The sequence below is a fragment of the Melospiza melodia genome, chromosome 2 (assembly GCF_035770615.1).
Source record: "Melospiza melodia melodia isolate bMelMel2 chromosome 2, bMelMel2.pri, whole genome shotgun sequence".
Taxonomy (NCBI): Eukaryota; Metazoa; Chordata; class Aves; order Passeriformes; family Passerellidae; genus Melospiza; species Melospiza melodia.
In genome coordinates this window covers 121057494-121078325 of record NC_086195.1, presented here as the reverse complement: position 1 = coordinate 121078325, position 20832 = coordinate 121057494, and the positions used below count along the sequence as shown (strand labels likewise).

General features: G+C 37.2%; 1 protein-coding gene across 2 annotated transcripts in view; it reads right to left on the bottom strand.

Moving 5' to 3' along the window:
* Window positions 1–20832, bottom strand: part of EIF5B (eukaryotic translation initiation factor 5B) — a 35783-nt gene that overhangs the window by 8913 nt on the left and 6038 nt on the right. Inside the window, exons 2-15 of one of the 2 annotated variants that reach the window (XM_063149777.1) lie at window positions 13911–14036; window positions 13733–13820; window positions 12727–13363; window positions 12043–12263; window positions 11720–11870; window positions 9995–10093; window positions 9006–9098; window positions 7460–7543; window positions 4985–5280; window positions 4251–4358; window positions 4023–4133; window positions 3111–3178; window positions 1818–1959; window positions 140–271 (exon numbers count right to left, since the gene is read on the bottom strand). In XM_063149777.1, coding sequence (XP_063005847.1) covers window positions 140–271; window positions 1818–1959; window positions 3111–3178; window positions 4023–4133; window positions 4251–4358; window positions 4985–5280; window positions 7460–7543; window positions 9006–9098; window positions 9995–10093; window positions 11720–11870; window positions 12043–12263; window positions 12727–13363; window positions 13733–13820; window positions 13911–14036 — 2356 coding nt within the window. The remainder of the gene's footprint in view (window positions 1–139; window positions 272–1817; window positions 1960–3110; window positions 3179–4022; window positions 4134–4250; window positions 4359–4984; window positions 5281–7459; window positions 7544–9005; window positions 9099–9994; window positions 10094–11719; window positions 11871–12042; window positions 12264–12726; window positions 13364–13732; window positions 13821–13910; window positions 14037–20832) is intronic. The other variant, XM_063149778.1, reaches the window with a different exon arrangement.

Below are 20832 nucleotides of genomic sequence, written 5' to 3'. Positions count from 1 at the left end.
TCTTGATATTTCAAGTCGTTTTGAAGAACGGGTTAAAAAAAACAAAACAAAAACTACCCATTCACCCAAAACAAACCACACCACCACACACCTCTTCACTAGCACTTTTAAGCAAAGAACATTGAATATTCCAACCTACCTGTTTTGCAAATTCCACTATGATAGCTTTTGCACGTTCTTCAAATTCATCTTTTGTATTCTTTTTCTGCTTCTTTAAGGTAACAGCTACATCTGTATCTGGACTTTTTTTCCAGTCATATAACCTATCAATCTTGAAAACACAACAGTATGTCATCTTATGCAGCTTACTAAAGGGTGTCTTTATGCTTATGCCACATCATCAGTGAGAAATACTTTATCAACCAACTTAACCAGCCATCTATCTGCTCCAGTAATCAAATTAAAGTGTTCTTATTTGCTTTGGCTGCTATATTTAGCTCTGTTTATGTCAGGCAGGATAGCAGGACAGCAATGATACTTCAGATGTTAAAAATTCAAGCTATAGTAATCTTTTTCATATGAAAAAAGTTTATGTGCATAAATTACACCAAGGTTAAAATAAAACATTAGAAGAGACCTGTTTATAGATTCACATACACACAAAAAAACCCCAAAACCATGGAGGTGTTAGTGATTTTTCCTGAAAAGAGACTACACTAGTTTTATAAAGAACTCCTAAAATTTACTGGTAAATATGGACCCTGTCCCATGTTGCTACAGAGAAGGGACCAGAGGGGGTTGTTCAAAAGACACAACAGTATTTCAGAAACACTTCCCCACCATAGCTGCCAAAACAGGACAGACTTAGCCCAAAATTATCTTTGCTGTAGAAATCAAAACTACATCTTAAGAAAACTGATTATAACCTGGTCAAATAATACAACTATAACTTAAAATGCAAGAGCTCATAGCTATTTAATTTCAGGCTCACTGTAGGCCTTTGATGGCAACAAATAACAGCTGGGTCTTCAGATCTGACCAAGAGAGAACTCTCTACTACTCTGCCACAAGGCCTGGACACCTCTCCATCCAAGGGGCTGTTTGTATTCTTTCAAAAAGTGGCTGGTTTTGGCAATGAGATAATGCCCTCCTCAGTTCCAACCACCTTCCATCTTAAAGCTCCTTTCATTTTTGAAATATATTGCAATTTTTACACTGCACACAAATAGCCTTCTGACAGCTCTCCCTCAGCATATCAGATGGCTTCCAAAGTCATTGGACATGAGTGATTTCTGTATATATAAAATAATTCACTGAGTCATCACAAACAGGCAGCGTAATTTCTCATGCAGAGGATTTTAAAAACAGGGCAGAAAAGAACTGGTAAATTTTCCATCTAATATTGCAAAGCCCAAAACACTTCCCACCAGTGATAACGTTACTGCTCCATGGCCTAAAGTCAGTTTGTCTTCAAGTCAAACTGACCAGTATCAGTGGCTAAAATAAAGTATGACTTGACAAGGTGAAGCTTGTGTTGGAATTTTATCAGAAAATGGACACAAATCTATGTAAGTAGGCACAAGGAAAAAACACCACAATTGAAGTACAACTTCCAGAAGGGTGAATCATATGGAGAAGTTACATAAGGCAAGAAAATTTACCAGTCAGGACTCCAAGAACTGATTGTTCTGCAAAGCTCCTGTGGAGCCACTGTGGTATCAAGGACACAAAAAGGCAACAACAGGACCCAAGAACTACTCCTTCAGATTTTACACAAAAAAAGTTCCAGTTCAAGGAAGAAAAAAGACAATTGTCAAAAGCCAAATGCACTATTAGAGTGGAGAAATATACTATTAGGATAAAAAAATCTATCCTACCTTATTGAGAGCTACTATAAAGGGGCATTTCTTCGATTTCAACAGATTTATTGATTCAATTGTCTGTGGTTCCAAACCATGCATGATGTCAACTACAAGTATAGCAATATCACAAAGTGAGCTTCCTCTATTTCTTAGATTGCTGTGACATTAAAAGACAGGGAAAAAAAGAAACAGTTATTTAGCAACAGAACCTATATAAAAACACCAAGTACAATGTCAAACTTACACTGCCAAACAACAAGCTAAAGCTCATCAGTTATTTCCGCTCAAAAATGTAAACCATTCAAATGACACTTTGATGTATTTTGTTAAATGAAAATTATAATGAATGTAACAAATTATTACACTAAGAAATTATTATTATCCTGAAAGTTTTCATATTATTATATATTTTTACAATGCAAGATATGTTCTGATCATTTTCTGAGCAACAATTGAGACAGCTAAAGTGAAAAGCAGGAGTGTAAAACCTGAACAAAACTTTTTTTATTTACTGCATAAACACTAAGACTATCACCATTTTATACAATACAAGGTAAAGAGACTATCATCACATCTTTGTTGGCAAACAAAACCTGGCTAGAAGCTGTAAGAGGCACCATGCCAAGGTACTGATCTGAACATTACCAAGTGCTCCACAACACAGCATTTCAATGCTTACAGAGGTTTTTACTGAAAAATGTCACATCAAAGTCTTAATCCTTCTGTTTTGAGATTTCATCCAAGATCTCACCTCAGTGAGTTCAGTTGTGCTTGTCATGTTTTACCCTTAAAAGCTGATTTAGTGGCTTGCCTGTATGCCACTGGTGTTCCTAGAATGCATTTGATCTCTGCTAAGACTCTGATGACTTGGGTAATTAGTAACTTCCAGTCTTACAAAATCAGTTACCTTAACTGGGACACTATGAATGAGAAACTAGGAAAAAAGTTTTAATTTTTTGAGTACTTAGGTCACTTGAAATCCTCACCTTTTTTCCTCCAGCTAGCTTCCTGCTTCCATCTTTCCTTTTACACTAACTATTTATTTACATGCTTTTTCAGATATTCATGGCTCAATTGGCACGAAGGCAGAAAATTAATCAGCTATAAAAGGCCAGCAATTAACCAGATATAAAAAGCACCTGCAAATGAAGCAAATCCACTTAATTCCTCTACTTTAAGTTGGTTTTGTCGGACTTTTTTTCAAGTGAGAACTAAAACAATGGATTAAGCAAAGACCACACTTGGCTAGGAATATCTCCAGATGCTTTTGCCATCAGTTCTGAGAAGTACATTGTGAGAAAACCTTACCTGAAAGACTCATGTCCGGGAGTGTCGATTATCAGCATGCCTGGAATTTTTATGTTCTCTCTGTCAAACTAACATTTCAAAATATTAGCCATCTTGTAGAAATTACACAAGAAGAAAAAAGAACAAAATAAGAGCTGGCAACATTACTGACAGTCTGCACTTGAAAAATCCAGACACATATTTTAAGGCCAGCACTCTCTATAAACCAAATCAGTCAACAGTCATTTCAACATAAAAAAATGATGCAGCACATTCCAGGTGCCAACTGGCCACAAGCTAAGCTAAAATCTGTAAGACAAGGCAGCCTACAGAAGAAAAGCCATTTCAGGGTAGTGAGATGTACCATCCTTGGCTTGATTATTTTCTCCTCTCTCAAGTTTACTGGCTTACTGAGTTGAGTTAAATCTTGGAAAAAACCATTACTACACCAAGGCTTTACAGCCAGTTGCTTCTGCAAGCAAAATAGGATATAGTATCCAAAACAAATGATACAGAACAGTTACTATGTCAGTAACACGATAAAATTCATCACCCAGAAATTGGCCAAATTTCAGTACACACAGCAAAAGGTAAGTTTTCAACACAAAATAGACTCAAGAGGCTTCAAGAGTCTCAATTTACAATCAAAATACTGACAAGTAAGCAGTCTGTGTACATATGTGCACTGTCCAGAACAGAGTGAACAGTATCTTCATATTTTTCTGAAGAAACAGCAATGCATTAACTGAAATCCAATGTATGAAAAATGAGACAGCCTGCCCTTTGCTGGGGGAATGATAAGAATTAAAAAACAATAGACCACAAAATTAGAGCAGGGGGAAGTATCTGTCCATGCCAGGAAATCTCACAAGGCCTTTATTAGTCTACATTTCATTTTTGTTAAGATGCAGTTGTTGAAGTGCTATAACTTACATTTTTCACCATCTTAGTTTGCTCATTAATAGCTTCAAGAGGAACATTAGTTGCACCAATCTGCTGAGTGATACCACCAGCTTCACCGTCCTGCACATTAGTGTGGCGGAGCTAAAGACAAAAAAGACCAGAAACTTTTGAGCACACTCTAATTCCTTCTGTCTTCAACCAAAGAAATAAATGCTTAAACAAGAGGTACAGGCAGTGCTTTCACACTCCACACCTTACCTTATCTAAAATTTTGGTCTTGCCCGTGTCTACATGCCCCAGGACACAGATAACTGGTGCTCTGAGCTTTTCAGTGTTCATATTTTTGCTGTTTTCAGCTCGTCGTTTCTATGTAAAAGACACATACAAATTGGTAAGTATAAATCAAAAACCACAGTTCACCTCTTCACCTGATTACATACACACAAACACAGAGTTAGTTGTAGGACTTACATTTTCAAGGAAATTTAAGGTCTGTCATCCCTCTTATGGTAAATCAAAAAATTTTAACTAACAGTTACATTTTTGTTTGGTTGGTTCTTCTAACAGTCTAGCAGGCAAAGTTGTTATAAGCATTAACAGTAGCTTTGCTGAAGGTGCATTCTGAACAAGCACCTTGGGTGAGGAAACCAAGAACATCAGCAGCCATGAAAGCACTGAACACTTTAGACACATCTTTCAGAACTTGAAAATACCTATCTGTAAAAAACAAAACCCTCTTTTTCCAGCAGGGATATAGAGGTGGAGTGGAACAACACAACAACACTTAAGCTGCCGCCTTTGTGGTCAAGTTACCTAAAAAAAAAAACTTTATCTTCACACAAAACAAAGTATTTTTTTTCTTAATTAATACAATTTCTGAACCTGCCTAAATATTAGCCCTGACACAACCACCATTTTGACAAATTTGACAAAATAAGCTGAAAATTAATCAGTTTGTTATACAACACAGGAATCCAAGTGTATCTTCATACCTCAATTCTCCGTTTAGCTTTGTCATAAGCACGCTCCTCCTTAGTGCGGTCATCGTCAGAGTCATACTCAGAATCAGAGCTAATTTCCTTGCTGGGCTTCTTTTCCATAGATTGTTTTCCAATAGCTTGGGAGTCTGGCTCTCTCTCATCTGAAATCTTTTCATCCTCATCTTCACTGCCTTCACTGTCTTCAGATTCTTCACTCTCTTCTTCCTCTTCCTCCTCTTCCTCTTCCTCCTCCTCTTCATCGTCCTCTTCATTTTGTTCTTTGACTTCAATATGGACAGGTTTGCTCTCTGTTAAAAAAAAGAAAGAGTAAAGTAAAAATTCTCTATTAAAGTTTACACTTCTGGGGGCAGATGGCACCAAAAAGCAAGAGACTATCAGAGAAGAATGAGGACTGAGAGTTGGCTCTACAATAAGTGCTTATCAAGATCACTTTTCAACTTCCAATGTAAAAAAAAAAAAAAAACAGAAAAAAAAGTGTTTCATGTTCAGAGTTGTTGGCTTGTGTTTCAAATCCAGAAAGAAAGCAAATTTAGGATGGAGTGAAGAACGATATTATCAGCACACTTATGTTTAACATTATTTGCAAACATTCAGACATTCTTTAAAGTCATGTGCCCTTCATAAAGGAATAATGCACCAACACCTTTTTAATAAAGCCAAAATAATCCAAATCATTCCTATATGGATTCTGTACACTACTGATCAGGAAGGCACATTTAAGCAGACATAATAATCAGAACAAATGGCCTCTTTTATGCCTATTTTTAAAAAAAATCTCATCTTCAGGTTTTCTTAGATGGTTCAGAGAAGATGAGCATTTTTCATAGAAAATCTTCAATAAACAAACAAAAGAATTATCAATAAGTAATTTTCTGTCTTTGAAATCTTCCCATTTATAATCACCTGTAAAATCATAAAAGGCAAGCTGATGATCACTTTAAAATCATGGATTGTCCTCCTAACAACACTGCTGGCAGGCTCACTGCTCCTAGAGATTAGTAACATTTCCTTGCTACACTCATAGTCCATCAGCTTAGTAAAACACCAAATCTAATTCCCAGGAAGGCTCTTTTTCTGTATCCCATCAGCAGAGCCTTCAAAGCCAAGCAGTAAGAAGTGCTATGTCCTCTCCAGGACTGTGGTGACAAACTAAAACAAACACTCAAGAAGGCTAGCAGCCTTAGAATTTCAAAGCACCAGAGGAACACATCTGTGCTGGAATTAAATCCATTCTGGAGTATGTATCTGTATGTCAAGTACTACACTTGAAAGCACAGGTGTCAGAAGTATAGGCAAGTAACAAGTACTTGATGAATAAATAGTCTTTAAGAAGCAATTAAGACACTAAGGAGGCGCCAAGTCCAGTAACCAACTCCTGTTCAGGACAGCTCACAGAAATACTTTCCTCCACCAATGGAAGAAAGTTATTCCTGCACTGCAGCACAGCCCCAAGTTTCCCATACACATTGCTGTTGAGTACAAATAGAATATGGCCTTTGGCACACATGCACAGGAATATTTATGTTCTGGCAATTCCTTCCTTTCTTCTAAACCTGCCTCTCAAAGAAGCATATCATAGAATCACAGAATAGTTTGGGGTGAATGGGACTTCAAAGACCACCTACTTACAGGCTCCCTGCCAAGGGCAGGACACCTCCCACTACAGCAGGTTGCTCAAAACCCCCTCCAACCTGGCCTTGAACACTTCCAGGCATGGGGATCCACAGCTTCTCTGGGCAACCTCTTCCAGCATCTCACCACCCTCACAGTAAAGAAGCTCTTCCTCAACTAAACCTACTCTCAGTTTGAATCAATTTCTCCTTGTTTTGTCACTACAAGCTCCTGTAAATAGTATCTCTCCATTTTCCTGTAGGCTCCCTTTAGGTACTGGAAGGCTGCAGTGAGGTCACCCCAGAGCCTTCTCTACTCCAGGCTGAACAATCCCAATTCTTTCAGCCTCTTCTTGTGAAGAATTTACTATAACATGCACGCTTAACCTTCACACCATTTTATTCTCTCACTTCTTTGAAAACTTCTCACAGGGGTACTGTCTTAGATGCTGCCAGATTCACATAATAAAAATACTACAGCTTTAAATTGTTACTAGAGAAATATAATAGCAGGTAAAACGTTTCCCTAAGCTCACAGAGATGGTTTAAGCACATATTAGAGAAAATGATTTTTACTCCCATAACAAAGGACAAAAAAATTACAACCCATTTATTTTAGATGCTAACTTCACAGAAGAGTATTTCCAAAGGGTTGTCTTAAGCAGTATTTCCATGGCTTCTGAAAGCTCTGCTTTTGAGAAGAGGTTCTTGTATGTATTTATCATCATACTTACCTCACAATTTATCTAACAGAGCAGAGGAAAAATCTAAGTAAAATATTGTTTTCAATAAACAGAAAACTTCGTCCAAAGCCTCTTAACCAGAAAAAACATACATCTGGTATTTACATGCCCACCTTTCTCTGCATCTTCATCACTAACCATAGCTTCCCAGTCATCCAGACCTGCATCTTCTGTGTCATCTTCTTCCTCCTTTTCTTCTGAAACCAAGAAACCCAATACTGAAGTTAAAAAAGTCAGTCCAGCAAGATATAACATTTTTAGATGCTCTTTCTTTTGACATACTGACAACTGCAACTCACAAGTTTGCTCTTACCATAATTCTCTTGAAGTATCTCCACACTCCATAAAAAGATGCTGCATACTTAAAAAATAATATCCAATTCTCTCCACAAAAATCATGCAGTGCTAGCATCTTTGCCTAGACAAACTTTTGTGGAAGAGACAGAAAACCTACTCATCTAGTTCCTGTCTGCATATCATGCCAATGCCTGCATAATGCCTGCCACAGAAACCTGCACCCCAATCATGATCCTTGCAAGGAGTTGCCCAATTAACAGTCACCATGTGTAACAAAGTAGCAGAGAAACAAGAATATAAGTCACAGTAGAATTTTACCTAGTGAGAATATACAAATTGTCTATAGAAAGGACACCAGGTGCCTTAACATAAATACATCATGGATTCCAGAAGCATTAAACATATTAATTCAGCAGGAATTTGGTTACATTTATGAAAAGACTGCAGGTCTTAGTAAAACATGAATGGAAAAATGCAAACATACAACCCTCTCCAAAAGAGGCATTATACAACATATGTTTGCTGCAGCACATGTGCCATAAATTTCAGCTCTCTGAAATGAAGACTAAGTTCCACACTGCTAGAATATTAGCTAGGAACTAACGTTCTGCCAGTGAGCCCTTCTCTTAAGGCAATAGAATGGCAATCTTGTAACGTGGTGTTTTTTGTTTTCTAGGTCAAGCTAGAATCACAGGACACATTCAGCTTTGCTTTCAAAAGCTGCACATTTTGTCAGTATTTGTCTGACTTAAGAAAGGTAAAAATTGAAACAGTCTCCTTGCAGAGAAAGAAGTCCAGTACAATATGATTTTGACCAAGAAAGTATTGTGTACAGGCAAAGATGAGGGCAACAGTCTGATCAGCAAACTTGCTGATAACTCAGTTTCACAAGCAAACACATAATTTCTTCATTCTGCACCAGTGAAAGCAAAACATGTGGCATAAAGAGTACAATCACTGTGAATATTGCACTATCAATTCTAGAAGCAGCATACTTCCTCCCTACCTCCACCTAACTGTTGACAAAACAGACTTGTAAAAGCAAGTGAAAAGTCAAGGGAACAAATAAGGCACTGAATGTGCTCATTTGAGATAACTGATCAAGCCAATTGAACACTGGAGCTGAACACTGGAGTTCACCCAAAATAAGGAACCTTTTCCACACTCATTTTGAAGTTTCATGCCTTTTACTCCATAAAATTTCATCAATTCCTCCCTGAAGAAAGGAGGAAAAAAAAAAAGAAAAGGCAACACTCTCAAGAAAAGATGGCCATTCAGCCCTATCCAGCAAGGTCCAATAACTATCATGCAGCACTGACACACAAGCTTAAATGTTTGAAATTTTTTAGCATCACCACTAACCTGGATCTACAGGAAGAGGAGCCTCTTCTTTCACTGGTGTTTCCAGTTCTACAGCGTATTCAGCTGGGGAAGTTACCTCCACACTTTCTGCAACTGCAAGACAGGAAGTTGGTTGCTACATCCTTTCAAAGTGCAAATTGACTGACTTACACAGACAGTTCCACTCCAGCTTATTTGGAAAACACTTGGCCTTCTAAGCAGTTGAACACATTTATAAGATAGGTCAGCTATTGACATTAAAAACTCCTCATTTTCTTTAAAAGACAAGAGAAAACAAAGTAATATTAGTGAACTACCCACACCTCCCCTACTGCTCCATTAAAAATGAAAACTAAAAAAAAAAGAAAAAAAATTAATGATACAACTCAGATAAGCATAATTTTCAATTCTTTACAAACACTCCATAAATGATAAGCAGGCACATAACTAATGTCAAAAAAAAAAAAAAAAAAGAAGAGAAAACAGCTAAGCAAGAAATATATCTGAAATTTTTAAACTAAGGGTTAGGCTTGAGAAAAGCCACAGTAATCCCATGGAGGAAAGTAACAAACCACAAAAGTAAGAAACTGACACATTCAACCTACAACTACCAGTGCAATGAATTCCAAGGTTTCAAAAATGCAAGCTCTTTGAACTGCTCTGAACAACTTGCACCCAGGAGCTGAAAACTGGTTTTATATACCAGAAAGCAAATGAACAAACTGTCTCCAATTTAAAAGTACTAAAACTAGGATCAATGTAGTTTCATCCTGGGACAAACTCAGACTTAGTTGTAAGTCACTATTATTTAAACTACTTTGTATTTGATGTACATATGCACACAAAGCACTCAACATCACATTTGTAAAAGGCCTTTACGACATGTACATCCCCAACATTTAGAAAATCTAAACCCCAAAATGAAATTAGCTTAAGATCAGCTGATTTATTTTAGAAATAATTCCAGAAATGTGACTGATCAATTAGGTGTCCCTATATGCAAACTACACCTTCTTTATTTTCTGGCTGCTGCTGCTGCTTCTTTCTCTTTTTGTCTTCATATATTGGCCTCTTCTTTGGCACAGAGTCTTTCGATGGCACTTCAACACCTGCAAAACAAAGGAAAACCTGTTAAAAAGAAAATCCAGATAATTAATAAACATAAACTTTGGTTTAAATAAGAACATGTTTTCAAAAACTGGAAGATGAAGGAAGAAAGAGTAGAAAGCAGGTTCAATGCTTATTTTATCATTTTTAAAAGTTTGAATTCAAAAGCTAGAAAACTTGAAAGAAGTATAGTTCTTCAGATACTCCTGACTGCTCTCAAAAAGAAACCAGATAACTGGAGGAAGGCAATGGCAATGAAACAAAAAATAAACAAAGCAATCAGATTCTACAGCTGTAGGTTTGAAGTTATCACAAATCTGCATAAAATGCCATGAACACAAATGTCATGATTAACAATTTAAGGTCTGCTATGTAAAAATTCACTTAAAACCTGTCTGCCAATAGTCCTAGTTTCAGACAAATTCGAGCAGTTCACAGGCAGAACTCTTCTTAAATGCTTAAGGTTATTCAGCAGGTAACATTTTCCCTCTTGCTGTGAGGGAAGGTTTGTGTTTTTCAATTTGTTTTGGTTGTTCAGGCTTTTGGGTTTTGGTTTGTTTTTTGGTTTTAAGGGTTTTTTAATTGTACAATACTGATGGTTTCAGGTATTAAAATAATGCCAGGTTCAATTCACCAGTTTCATCTTGGCCTCACCACAAAGTGGGTGCTGTAATATATGAAGGGATTCCATCAAAACCAGAAGTTTGGTGCGAAGACAAATTAAAAACTGATTTACTGCTGCACATTCAATTTTTTTTTCAGGTTTTTTTTTGATATTGCAAATCTGACAAAAATGCAGTTGTAGCGGCACAAACAGAAAGACAGTACTAGCTACAGCAACAACCAAGGAGAAATAGCCTTCATGTATGTTTAAGAGCTCCAAACATTTTACAAGCTATGAAGATTCCTACATTTATACATCCACCTACCAGTAAAGTGTCAGATACTGTACTCTACAAATACACTCAGCTCCCACAAAGTACTTTCTTTTTTTAGTCACAAACCAGTTACCAAGAACAATTTAGGACATTTTACTTACAACATATTGGACAATTTTACTTCATTCTAATGGAGACAGATAATATTTCACAGAAAAGCAGGAAAGCTCTTACATACTCCTGGCAAACCCCAGAGAAAAACATATCTTCTCCGTGGATTTCCCCATTGTTCTTGACACAAAACAGTGCACTTGCCTAACTAAGCAGGTGCATTAATTCAACAAGATCCACATCACTGGTCTAACAAGACCTTCAGCACAGCCCATGTGCTTTTCCTGGCCTTTAGACTACACCACTTCTTTAAGTGCTTTTTCCTAAGTTCCAAAAGTAACATCTTTAAACTTTATTTAGTTTTGTCTTACACTTTAGATATTCAGCTTTATTAAAAAGCTGGATATCTAAAGTGTAAGACAAAAATACAGGCACTTAAATTTGCTTAAGAAATAAAGGGGAAGGGAGGGCACACACTGCCTTTCTCAACAACAGAGCAGCTTTAGATGGAATCACTCAGTACTTGCCCTCCTAGCTCCAGACAGAAAAAAAATAAACACAGAGCCATAATGGATATAAAGTTTGGTTGGGGTTTTTGGTTCAGTTGGGTTTTAATAATTATTAAGCTCTACTGCTTACCCTGAGCTTGGAGTAGTTTAAGAGTAGCCTCTGCTCTGGCTCTGGCTTCTCGCTGAGCTTTTGTTAAAAGCTTTCCCTCTTTCTTCAAACGCTCCTTCCTCTCTTTTTCCTTCTGTTTCTTCCTTTCTTTCCTCTCTTGCTCTAAGCGTTCCTAGAAAAAGAGAAATAAACATGCAGAAACCCTAAAGCATGCTTTACACAAAAGCTGCCCAAGCACATTCTGTTTACAAGAACATATTAAGGATTAATTCACTAACTGCACCAGCAAGCAGAGAGATTAAAGTTACTCCCTTATTTTATCACTGGAGTGAGAGATACGGTACCTCCTCTTTGCGCTTTGCTTCAAGTTCTTCCAGTCGTCTTATGCGTTCTTCCTCCTCTCTTTTGGCCCTTTCCTCCTCCTCTTTCATTTTAGCCAAGGCCTCTTGCATGGCTTTCACTGTGGCTTTACTGGGGCCCTTCTTCTTCTCTTTCTCTTTTTCTTCTTTCTCACCTTTCTTTTTTTTCTTGTCTTTTTTCTTTTTGTCCCCCTCATTGTCATCAGCTACAGAAAGAAGAGGCATATTTTCATAGACCCCAGAAATTTCAAAGATACTCTAAGTACAATTTATGTTTTAAATATGGTAAATAACATCAAATGAGGAATATTTTCACTGGCTACTGCATAAACATTTCATAATGAAAACAATTAAACTCTCTTATGTCATGGCCTGAAGTCTTAAAGTATCAGAATAACAGGGAAGTGAAAAAGTACTCTTGCAATAGAGAACTGTAATCATATACTGTAATGAGAATTCACCATTTGGCTTGTTTTCTCATATACCTGAACAAACTACAGGCCAGACAACACAGCCACCTGTGAGCCAACACAGAGGCAGACAAGGCTACCAAATTTCTAATACTCACAATTCAAAATAAACCAACACACTAACCTCACTGCCTGACATCTCTCTGCCTTATGAAAACTATAGTATTTAATTTAAAGTTTAAGAAACCACGTTACAAACCTTCTGTTCCTGCAGCAGTCTCTCCTTTCTCCCCTGTAACTTCAGGAGAAGCCTTCTCTTCAGCTTTTTTTAGAGATTCCTTTGGCTTTGCTGGTTCTTTACCACCTTCTAATTCCTCCTTCTCTTTCTGCTTCCTCAATTTGGCTTTTTCTTCTTCACGTTTTTTTCTTTCACGTTCTTTTTTTTCTGCCTTTTTCTGAGCCACTGTTTTTACTTTGAATGAAGGTTCTTCTTCATCATCCCCACTCTCTGCAGCAGGAGCAGACTTTGACTTTTGGTTTTTCTTTTGTCCTTTCCTAGACTGGGAAACCTCATCTGATTCATCACCACTCTCGCCTGCAGACATTCCTCCCCCACGCTCTTTGCTTTTCTTAATGTTAGTTTCATCTTCTTCTGACAAATCGTGTTTTTTATTTGACTTCTGAGTTTTCCCTTTGCTTTTCTTAAGCTGTGTCTCATGATCATCATCATCACTGCCAGAAAGCATGTCTTGTTTTGCTTTCTGAGTTTTTTTGGATTTTTTATCTTTATCTTCCACTTCCTCACTGTCATAGTCATTTTCCAGATTGGCTTTTTTATTCTTTCCTTTTCTTTTTTTATCTTGCTTTGATATGCTTTCTTCATGGTCATTTTCAACCTGGTAATTAAACAATTCAATAATCAGCCATGAAAATTACTTGCCATCATGAACTAAGCATTGAGATTCATCAAGAAAAACCTCTCTTATTGAGCACAAAGTTTGAAAGCAATAACTACTCCTTGCTGAGTGTACCATACTTCAGCCCACAAGAAAGATTTATTCTGATTGGATTTGAATAGTTGTCAGCATGACATTTTTTTTGTGACTGACTTTTTACTATGAAAATATGATCAAATATAATTAAAAGACCATGCTAGCCACACATTTCACATAGCATTTCTACTACACTAAAAGTTCTCTGGGACAGAAGTACCTCATATTTTAATTATTTCCCACTAAAAAGCCCACCTCCCTGTCAGTGTTCACCTTTCCTGTAGAAGGTTGTTCCCTGTCAACTTTCCCTCCTTGCGCCTCTATTGACAGTTCCTCCAGCTCCTTCAGGATATCATCTTCACTAAAATAAGAAAGAAGTTAGGGCACTTAAGTAACTGAGTTTTTGGACAATGGAGTAAGATCAGACAGGTGGAAAAAAACCCTAACTTACTCAAAATCTTGTTTCTTCTTCTCTTTTTTCTTTTTGCCTTTGGATTTTTGAGGCTCTTGATCCTTTGCAGCTCCAGCACCTTCTATCTCAGCAGCAAGGGCATCAATATCAATATCATCTTTTGCACTGAAATTAAGAAGGAAAGCAGGGTTATCACTAGTTCAAACGTTAGGTTCACATAAGTAGAAGCCATTTGAATAAAAAAAATAAAAATTTCAAAGTGCAAAATCAATCCTGAAACATATACAATGCAGGAAAAAATGCTCCATGTTTAACAAACAATTATGCACTGTTACCTTATTCCACTCAGTAGGAAGGGAAGGAAAAAACCTTCACATATGTGGTCTGCTTGAAGGGAGGTGGAACAATAAAACACATTCTGTTCTTGCAACCTCAGCATTGAAAGTTTAGCTGTGCAATTTGATGTAACTTCTTGGAAGAATGTAACTAGACTGTTTGCCTTTGGTCCTCCAAAAGATAAGTTGTTTGGCCCTTCAATTCACAGGTGTCATTGATAGAAAAGCAGCCATCACAATCAAAGTGTAAAAATAAAGCACAAATTTACAGCCAGGGGATATCCTAAGAGATATTTATCTGCTCCTTCAAACACCCTCTAGCAAACAAAAAAACTGCTGTATTTTTATTCAGCAAATAAGTGAAAGTTCTCTACAGCTTCCAACTCACATTAACAGTTACCTGTGCCTTGCCATCAGACAAAAAATTTTATTATCTTTCAAGGAAAGAAGTGTCACAGATGAACAGAGTTCAGCCCCAAGCCAGACTTTAAAGCATATAACAAAAAATACCAATGCAGTTGGCAAGCAATCATTTGTACCACTTGCCTTAGTATTACCTCTCAGAGGCCTAAAGAAAGTCAAAGAAGGTTTTGTACAGGCATTTTACCTAATCACACTCACAGTACAATTGTAGGAAAGGAGACTGATTTACTCCATGCTTCACACTTAGAGCTTCGATACGGAGATCAAAACTGGTCTGATGCTACTTTAATCACAACTTGCAATTTCAAAACTCATTTATTCAACAAGCTGTTATTATTTCATTTAACTGCCTCTTAGATAACTGGACAGAAAACTGTTGTTTTACAATTTCACTGTCCCATTTATTAGCAGCCACTCAGGATAAATCAGCCAACGGCTGACTCACCAAATACCCAAAACTATATCCAGAAAATAAGAGAAATAAATTTCTTCCAGATTCAGGACTTTCAAGATATCAGCAAATTCTAAACTACCAGAGCTTCAGTTGTGCCAATTTATAAATCCAGAAGTTGAATCTTAATAAAGAAAACCAAGTATTTCATTAGTCAGCTACAGATTCTAAAATTCAGTAAGTCTAAGTTGCAGTTCTCTTTGCAAAAAGGAAAGGGCTGGAGTCTTCTGCAAGTGAATGCTGACAATACTGGGAATATGCAAGTCACCAAAATTGTCTACATGTGACAACAGCACAATTAAGCAACAAAGGATGTGATTTCTTTAAAGGCCAAGATTGATTATTTGTGTTTTTAAATCTTATCTTTTCTTCTGGGTAGACTGGACAAACCAAATAAAAAGCTGCACAACAAAGTACCTCACAGTACAGCACCTGTATTGCCAGAGACACTTTTAGTCAAGAGAAGAAAAAACACACCTAAAATACACCTAGGAACACTTCCTCGTGTGCTTATTTGTAATACATTTGTCAAAAGAAATTTTGTCTCAAATAGTTAATGCAAGTTCTCTAAAGTAATCCTTGCCTCCCTCAAGAGAAAATACACATTTTGGCCATTCTCACCCTAAGACGATTTGATGCTTCAGCAATTCAAGTGCCATTTTTATAAGCAGTTTAATTGGCTATATATCAGGGCTAACAGCTAAAATAAAAACGCCACTCACTTCTATACCTAGATAAAGCCCTAATGTCAGGCTAACCACATTACATCCAGGCCTACACATAGGCCCTCAAACTTGTTTTTGCATTGATTGCTGAGTATCAAGTTCATTAAGCACATTTGCTTACCTTCTTTTCCTCTAGGAGTTAATGGAGGACACTGAGTCATACCCAAGCCTGAAGCAGATTTAAAGCACCAAACATGTGCTCCACTACTACTTCCTGCAAGGCTGCACTGCTCCCCTTACTACAGCATCTCAACCATGTGGTTGTTCAGATGCCAAAGCACCAGGCCTTTACACAGCTCACATTTCACATGGAAATTACCAAGGCTGACTTTTCACAATGCAGTACAGCAGGAAGTTATGTCCAAACACAAAACACGAGCAAAGAAGATGTCATATCTCATGTGGTATCTCATGTTCTCCAGGGTACAGGCTTTGAGAGGGTAAGGTTTTATTTGCTGTTAAATCAACTCACTTCAACCAAACTTTCAAGAAGAAAAGTTCTTAAAGGGAAAAAAAAACCTCAAACACAGAAAAAACCATTTGACAGACATTAAGTTTTAACACCCACCAGCAAAAACAGTTGAGAACTAATAATAATAATAATAAAGATTACCCAGCTGTCACAATATCGGCATCAATGCAAAAGCCTTTCCAAACTTGTCTTTCATTGTTTAGTTTCTGAAAAAATGGTCAATGGTTTCTGACCAAAAAAAAAACCAACAAAAAAAAAAACCCAAGCAAACCAACCAACCAAAGAATCCTCTATACTTTCCACTACACTTTTATTTACTAAGAAGTGACAGAGCAAGCTTTAAGTATTTGAGCCTCAGTGAAGTAAGAAGTAAAATTAAGGCTGCATGCAATTATAGATATAGCTATAACTCATAAGAACTAACAAGAATATCATTGAAAACCTAAGGAATTCAAACACTCGTTTCCATGACTATAAATTTATTCCCATACTGATCTTGAATTTCCTTCACTTTTAAAACTCTAATAATATTCCACTAGAATTTCAGAATAAAGCTGAAAAGAAAATTAAGAAGGTGCTCCCCTCCACTCCTGGGAGATTCTTATTCCTTTTTATAAGGAACCACTACTCTCAGACACATAACATGTATCACATTTCCTATGGCATGGTTAGATACATCACGGAACCTTTTCTTGTAAAGGCTTTTAAGCAGTCCCCCAACACACATTTCAGAAACCCAAACATTCTTTCAGGAGCCTCCTTCTCCAAGATCTCCTAAGGTCCCCATTCAGCCTTTACTAGGGTCCAACTCCAAGAGGGCTTGATACAGGAACCTGAAAGGACTGGAATGCTCATGAGGTTTTCAATTTCGACCTCAAACTGCTTTTGTATGAAGACTTCATACACAGATTTCACAGCCTCACTACCTTAGAGCATTCAAGCCATAATGCTTTGGCACTTAAAAAAACCCCTCACATTTCCCCAACATAAGAGGCTCAAGGAGATCTGGAAAAGTGCTACTGCACTGCAGAGATGGAGTCACTTCCCTGATTTTCCTTTGTTTCAGAGACATAGCCTAAGCCACCTCTGTTATTCACATACTTTGATTTCAGCCTCTATTTTTGTTGCCAGATATAAAAAGAGTTTTGATATTGCTAAAGCAGCATTTCAATGCATTACATTACAGCAGGAATTAGGTGTGTGTACTTCACTTAAACCTAAACAAGCAGTTTTCAAAAACATGGCTGCAGACATTTTTCCACAGAGGTCTGTGCCTAAGGTAGGGCAAAATTCTGCAGTGGGAAAATACAAGTCACATTAATTAAAGGAGAGTGCAGTAATCTTAACATGTACACAGATATCACTATATTTCATATATCAAACAAAATATTTTTTCTTTAGAATTACATTACTAATCAAAAAGAAAGTGCTCATCATTTTCACTACACAGTTTCACTGCCTTTTGCCATTTAAGCAAGATTACAGTAATGTAAATCTTTAAAATAGCATACAGAAACATTTACATACTTTATACTGAAAAAATATTTCCCTTGATGCCCTAGAAGCTACATTAAGAACTCTACTGTTTCCCAAAAGGGTTTCAGTACAGGTTGTCTGCACAAACCAATGCACACCTGTATTACATGGGAGAATCCACTTAAGGACAGATTCCTGAATATTCACTGGGTCACAAGTTAAAAGCTGTCCTAACACAACACTCTGTACAAAGCTGGGATCAAATATTCCCAGACCATCCCAAGTAAGTGTTTGGAGATTTTTAAGATGGACATATGCAACAGAAGAAATTCAGTAACCTAACTCATACAAACAAAGCATCGGATCAGGCCAGTAACACAAATTGATACCCAAAACACAACCTAAGCTGCTCATGTTAAACAAAAATGTTCAACAACAAATAAAGCTACAATTCCAAATCCTGCCTACAAGTATTAAATTTCTTTCAGTGGGAAGAATAAACTAGCTAGGAAATAAAAGAGCTGTCACCTACCACTGCTCAGTCAGATGTACAAAGACATCCAGTAGCTCTGCTATTTATAAGATCCCACACAGTTGCAAGCTATTGAGTCAGAAAAGGGAAAAAAAATCTTGTGACTGATAGATTCACAGTCCATAGAAAAAAAAAAAAGCCAAAAACTCTGCTGCGTTCCTCTTGCTGTTACAGCAAGGAAACAGTATTAAAGACTAGGAACACACTTTAAAAACAAACCAACCAACCCCTCAGCTAATACAACACATCTGCCAAAAACACTAAAAACACCTTAAGGTGTTTGGTTTATTTTATCTGAGGGGGTGTTTATTTTTTTTTAAACAAGAGAAACAAGCACAGGTTTGGATGGAGTTCTTTTTCTGATGCAATAGCCTGCAACAACCAGAACATAGAAATTCCCTGGGGAAGCCATCTGGATACCAGAGTTGACCTAAACACAAACTCTGATTTACAGATACTGAAATTAACATTAGTCCTAGTTTGCACATTCTAGGGTTTACTCTAGTCTTTTCCAGGCATGCTTTGCATTTTGGTTTAAAAATCCTCTCATACAGTGAAGTTGACGGTTTCTAATACTTCTTCACAATTAGCAAGATTTATTTTTAAGTTCTGAAGTTCCACCATTTCTTTCAGTCAACAATATTACAGGTGTTTATCAGTGCACCACTCACCAGAACAGAAGCTGTCATGCTCCAAATCAAGATTTAAACCTACAATTCTCAAATAACAAAAAATACCAATGCTCCCTAATAAAGTACATCAGAACAGTTACATTTCAACTATTTATCACTTCTCTCTTCCATGGAAGTTAAAAACTTACTTCAAGTACTGACATAGTTAATATATTCATCATCAGGGATTTTCACAGTGTGAACCTGCCATACCTAGGACAGATCCTGTCTGCAACAGAATCTCTGTAACACACAAATGTGGGCATGGAAATCTGAAAGACCTCCTCAGCACTGCCCAGGAAAACAAAGCCAAATGCAGGAAGACAGTACTACAGCTACTGAAATAAGAGTTAATAAGCTTTTATCATTTACTTTGCTCAATGAACTTCTGCAGCTAAAATGCATAATTGCCTTTCCTTGCCAAACAAGCTCTTCCAGCTTTCCCTGCTGGTTCTGGTGCAGGAAAGCCTGACCAAGAGCATTTCACAGACTCTAATAACAGACAAGCTCACTGAATTAACAAGACCACCAGCAAACATGCATGTTTTCCTCCCATGCTTTCTTAAAGCCACACACAGTTAGGACTTCCAGTACACTTATTACAGTACCTACAATACATATCCCCAACAGAGGAAAAACTTCATTATAAACAGGCACTGTGCAGCTACACAGGACAGAGATGGAATCCTGACCAGGCAGCAGAGATAAAGGGCAAAGAAAAACTACTAATCCATTCAGGAACAGAAAGAGTGGAGCAATAGATTATACACAGGAGCTGAGCTGCCCTCATTCATATCAACTTGACTCTATTGAAATTAGGTAAATGAAACTGTGGAAAATAAATGGAAGAATTCAGCTTAAAGTGAGACTAAACTACTGGAAATCCAACTTCCAGCTTTGCAAACAAAGTTGACAGGATAACGCTGTCCTGCTGAAAGCAAAACTAAAGTGCACACACAGACTAAAAAATTACAAACACTTTTTGATCCATTGCACTGAGCAACACAAATATGATTACTTATGCTTGCCTTCATCTTACAGTAAGCATGCTAACTTAAATCATGCTAAAAATCTCTTACTTAGGATTGGTTTTCAGCTGTCTTTGTTAAGGTGAAGTTGAAACATAAGAGAACACTGTACAATTAAAACCAGACTGAAACAAAGAAACTAAACTTTCATGTGCAAGGGGCAGAAGAGTCAGCAAGCTGACACAGCAGGAAAGTTGCATCACCGCTGTGAACTCTCTGCCCGCATTCCTGCATAATCAGGAGACTCATTTTTGCTGAGGCAACCTTGGAGATATTTCATCAGTTGCATTTCACCAGCTCTTCTAACCACCTTCAAAAGAACGCCACTGTCATTAAGTAATTTTCTTTGCTTAAGAAAAAAAGTCCTTGACCTTCAAAAAGACTGAAGAGAAGCTGAACCATTATATTACATAAACACATTTCTTTCCATGTGTTTGGTTTTGCTTTAGACCAAGTAAAACTAATACCTCTAGACAGATCTTTATCCTTGTTTCCCTACAGCACCTTATCCATCCTCCACATGTGTGAGCCATAAACCCAGTAATAAGATGCATTTCTAAATACAAGATTATCCAAAAGCAGCAAGTTACCAATGCTGAATGATGTAGCTGTTTTCACCTGTAGTATTAAGACTGTTTGAAAGACAGAATGCTAGTTCAAGTTCTTCTAGAGCACCTGGTTTAATCAGTGCCAAAACATAAGCCATTTTGGAAGTACTCATTTAATTGTTCAAAACCCCACATCACCAATTCATTCTTTAAGTGGGTTATGAAATGAAAAATGCAGGCATCTGCTGGCTCAGCAAGGCTATTCAAAACAAAGCCCTGGCCTTTTTCTCATTTTGGCCT